General features: G+C 44.9%; 2 protein-coding genes across 2 annotated transcripts in view; one reads left to right on the top strand and one right to left on the bottom strand.

Annotated features, from left to right (window-relative positions):
* The window catches only part of mycbpap (mycbp associated protein), a gene marked incomplete at both ends in the record, with an annotated part of 22,334 nt that extends 21,020 nt beyond the window's left edge, over window positions 1-1,314 (bottom strand). Inside the window, 3 exons of the mRNA XM_083764524.1 lie at window positions 123-303; window positions 706-812; window positions 1,281-1,314. Coding sequence (XP_083620650.1) covers window positions 123-303; window positions 706-812; window positions 1,281-1,314 — 322 coding nt within the window. The remainder of the gene's footprint in view (window positions 1-122; window positions 304-705; window positions 813-1,280) is intronic.
* A 2,126-nt stretch (window positions 1,315-3,440) lies between these two features.
* Window positions 3,441-4,626, top strand: rasd2b (RASD family member 2b; the record flags this gene model as incomplete). Its single annotated transcript, XM_083764522.1, has 2 exons — window positions 3,441-3,981; window positions 4,109-4,626. The coding sequence occupies 2 exons, from the start codon at window positions 3,441-3,443 to the stop codon at window positions 4,624-4,626; spliced, it is 1,059 nt and encodes a 352-aa protein (XP_083620648.1).

The following is a 4,626-nucleotide window of genomic DNA, read 5'->3' as shown; positions in this document are numbered from 1 at the left end:
CCACCCACCCACCCATCCATCCATCCATCCATCCATCCATCCATCCATCCATCCATCCATCCATCCATCCACCCACCCACCCATCCATCCATCCATCTATCTATCTATCTATCTAAACTCACCAGATAAGAAGTCCTCCTGACGCCGGCGCTGCTTTATGCATGTATTCCAGTGCTCCAGGGAGTTGCTCTGGGTGTGTATGTGGCCTGGAGGAAGCACGGAGCATCCCTCCACAAGCATACCCTTCTGAACCCGGGTTTCAGCTGGATGTTCTCTGCTATGATCCGGGACATGCCTCAACAACTGGAGGAAGGAAGGATGTATAACACTGACTAGGGCCCAAGGCCAATATACACATGGGGCTGATTACAAACACCGTAAGAAACGGAGAGGGCAGACTGGAACACCACAACTAAACCAGGGAACATAATACACACAATGAATGAGGCAGAAAGACTAAACAATGACAGAGGCAGAGGTGTATTATTCTGCAAAAGCTAGTTATACCCCAAGCACTGATTATTCATTCATTCGTTTTACAAAGTGGATTACAGTAAATGGCCTTTTGAATATTTCTTTCTCTGATATTTTCTAAACAATTTATCAATTGAATATCTGTATTTAGGTCATCTGACCTCTAATATATCATACATTCACATGTAGGTCTTTATCAGTTCCACAGCCATTTCTGAAGGCGCTCCTCACCTCTGTGTCTCCCTTGCTCTCCAGGTACTTCCTAAAGCCCCCTAGATTACCCAGGATGCTATGTGGGAGAATCATGCCTTGATCATCAAACCGAACACACGCAGGTCCTGAAAGTGGCATACACATGGAGCAGAAACAGCAACATCAGAACACATGCAGGTCCTGAAAGTGGCATACACATGGAGCAGGAACAGCAACATCAGTGCCACATAAGAATGTGGAAGTGCCGTTCTCACTCCCATTTGAAAGTATAATGACTTGCCCAAAATAGTGAGGTTGAAATGCTTAGGGAGGTTTAAATGCTTACAGTAATGTTGCCCGTTTTTGCAGTAGATGCTCTTGGCAACACTTATAACTGTCTAAGTGTTGCCTGTAAGATTTGTTTTAGTATAGTAGAAGTAGTACACAAGTACAGTAATAGTATAGTACAAGGTTCAAGAGATTTTCTGTCACATGCAACATGTAGTTGCAAGATTGTTGTAGTTGTTATGGTATCACTGTATTGTATTGTTATTGTATTGCAGTTATATGTGCTTTCTGTGCTACATTGGTACCTTTGTCCAACACATACTAACCTGTGTAGTCTTGAGGCTGAGACACATTCTCCATTGTCTGTGGCATGGGACGGAACACAGACCCATCTGGTGGCAAAATGATAAAAGAAGAATTTGCTATATATTTTGGAACCAACATTGTAGTGCACTATATTGCATTGTTATCCTGCTTCAATGATACCAATGCACTAGTGACTACGCCACTCACTCCTGAGTAGAGTGGCCACTTGGGAACCGGTTTCCAGTTCGAGAATTAGTGCCGAGGTGTCCTTGAGCACTGACACTGACTGAGCGGTTCAGTCAGTGTCAGTGCTCAAGGACACCTCGGCAGCCTGAACCCCTAATTGCTCATGAGCAGGTTGGTGCCTGGTGGTTGGTTGGTTTCCTCCACCATTGGTGTGTGAATGGTTGCGCATTGTAAATCGCCTTGGATAAAGGTGCTATATGAATGCACCATTTACTATATAGTGACTAAGGACTATAAGCCCTGCACATCCTGTACTTTTGCTAGACATATTCAGCAGTGGTTATTTTCCAGGCGTCATGTCCTTGTGAGATGGAAAACTATGAACTATACAGAATGTTACATGTCACATTGTTTCCCTGGAGAAGGAGAGTTTCTTTGTACTTCCCAGAAGCCTGGCTTGCAGGTGTGATGTCACCAGAGTATATGTGTGTGGTGACAGCAATAGAACAAAATCATCAATGGCTTGTTATACACCTGAAATGTGGTTAGCTTCCTTAAAGACATTTCAGGCAATTGTCAATAATGGAACAGAGATATTTATAATTTGACCAAATACATTGTATTTATAACGAGGACATTTTAAACATATACTCAAAATCATATCTTGCAATTTTTACTCATGTTATTGTCAAAACATATGGTAGTTGGATTTCTTAAGAGTTTAAAAAGTTTTAAAAAATTAAGTCATTAACTCTGACGGAGAGTGTTGCTATGCTATCGCGATTAGCCATGACAGCTGTCATATAAGGCTAGCCTATAGTAGCCTAGCCTATAAATTTGACACACTTACTTTAGCATATTATTGGTCAACTAAAATGCCATAGTTCCCCTTATCATTTGTGCTATTTCTTAAGTATATAGGCTACTGTCCTATACTTCTCTTTCAATAACGAACACAATAGCTTATACCAACCACCTACCAGACAGACATGCTTCAGCTCGACTGTAACCATGGCAACAGACAACAAAATCTCTCTCTCACACACACACACACACACACACACACACACACACACACACAAACACGCACGCACACGCACACGCACACGCACACGCACATGCTCACAAAAAGCACAGGTCAATAGTCTGCTAAAAGGATTGAATATACGGTACCCAGAAAAGCGCAATGGTTTGTTTAGCCTACCATTTAAATGAAATTAAATTGAAAAGAAAAACGGGTTCACATTTAGACTGAAATGATAAAACCATGGCCATGTATAGGTCTATATCTCCAACCATCGCCATTCTTAAAAAAGGGGGGGAAAGAAAGAAAAGAAAAGTGGTTTATAGATAGTAATAATGTACAAATTTGTCAAAATTGTAGGCTATTACGTTTTACATTGACTGACCTTATGGGCTATTCATGCTGGAGTGAAATAGAATGACCTGTGATTCGTTGTGAACTAGGTCTATACAGTATATTAATCTGAGTTCCCAGAAGTTTTATTTTTCGCCACTATCACCTCAGAGACAACATCACATGGATGGTATATATTATAGGCCTATAGTTTACATGCTGGGCCACCATGCACCACTATAATAAATGATATCCGTATAGACTAACAGTGCAAACATCGATCGTGCATGTTTGTGCTGTTCCACTGCACATTGCCTGGCCCTGGCACATTGGCACAAACACGATGTAGCTACTTGAGAACATAGGCTATACACCACCTGACCTGACCTGTCAATCAGCAGCACTAGGGAGGAGAGGCAAGACTGGTCGTGAGACTCGTGACGTGAGAGAGTCCTATAAAGGGAAGTGGGTGCATGCAGAAACGTCACTTTACTCTCGCCAGTGCGCCACTGACACTGTCTGGTATAACACAACCATGGATCCGTCTACTACCGGCGCACAGACCCCAATCCACGTTTCGCACCAACTCGGTTGTTCAAACAGCATCGATCATTCCCAGTTTCACGGGAGCGGGGATATGTCGACCGTCGGTAGGCCTACCCACAAGGTTGCGTACAGAAACGTCTCACATCATTGGAGTTGCTCTGGACTTAAAGCAGGAATTCATATTCTTAAATTGGCCGCATTGCAGTGGAAGCAGGAAAGTAATACCCGGCGCTCTGGTATATGTGGTACGGGTACTGCCAACAGCAACAGGCAGTCTGCCTCCTCCAGCAGCCAACCTGAAGATAAGTCACCGCTTGCGCTTGACCAGCTGGCAGCGCTAATTCTCAGTGGCCAGTCTCGCCTCTGCCACCTTGGTCAGCAGCACCAAGACTTCTTGTGCGCAAAGCCGCAGAATTGTAAGCGCATTGTGGTCCTCGGTGCGCCGCGGGTCGGCAAGACTTCCATCCTTCGTCGGTACCTCCGGGACGGGTTTGTCGAAGAGTACAAGCCCACTTCAGAGGACTTCCTTCGGAAATTGTTCCGGATCCGCGGAGAGACCTACCAGATTGACGTCCTCGATGCGTCGGGGGAGAGAAGCTTCCCAGCCAAGCGCCGTCTTTCCATCCTTACTGGTGCGTAATTGAATTGAATTAGCAAATTGTCTTTTTTTGTGTTCCACATAAGCTCTGACAGAAATGCAAATGTTGTAGAAAATTATAATTTTAATGACAATCCATTTCCATTGTCATCTTCCCACAGGTGATATTTTTCTACTAATATTCAGCCTAGATGACCGGGGCTCCTTTGATGAGGTGTGCGCCTTGCGCAAGGAGATCCTGGCGGCCAAATCCAAACTCGACAAAACCTCTGTTGCGCGGAATGCGCGCCAGAGCGCACATGTCCCCATAGTGATCTGCGCCAACAAAGTTGACCTAGCTCCGTCGGAAAGAAACGTATCTCGGGAGGAGGTTCTACAAGCTCTCGGTGAGGACTGCACGTACTTCGAAACCTCCGCCAAAGATAGCACCAGTCTGGAGAAGGTTTTTGAGACTTTGGCTAAAAAAGGTGGACTGCCAACTGAAACAGGTCCGTCTCAGCACCGCAAAGTGTCCATTCGTTCGTACCAGGCCACGCGGAGGCCTGTTCGTGACGAACCGTGTGGCGCGCTGTATCCACTGGCCCGTCGGCCGAGTTTCAGCTCCGACCTGCGGCAGGTTTTGGGGCCTGATTCCACACAAAAGTCTGCTAAATCACTGGAGAAGTGTCAAATTCAGTGA

The sequence above is a fragment of the Protomyctophum parallelum genome (assembly GCF_964188405.1).
Source record: "Protomyctophum parallelum genome assembly, chromosome: 5".
NCBI lineage: Eukaryota > Metazoa > Chordata > Actinopteri > Myctophiformes > Myctophidae > Protomyctophum > Protomyctophum parallelum.
The sequence above is the reverse complement of the archived record's forward strand: the minus strand, read 5'-3'. Positions and strand labels throughout refer to the sequence as shown.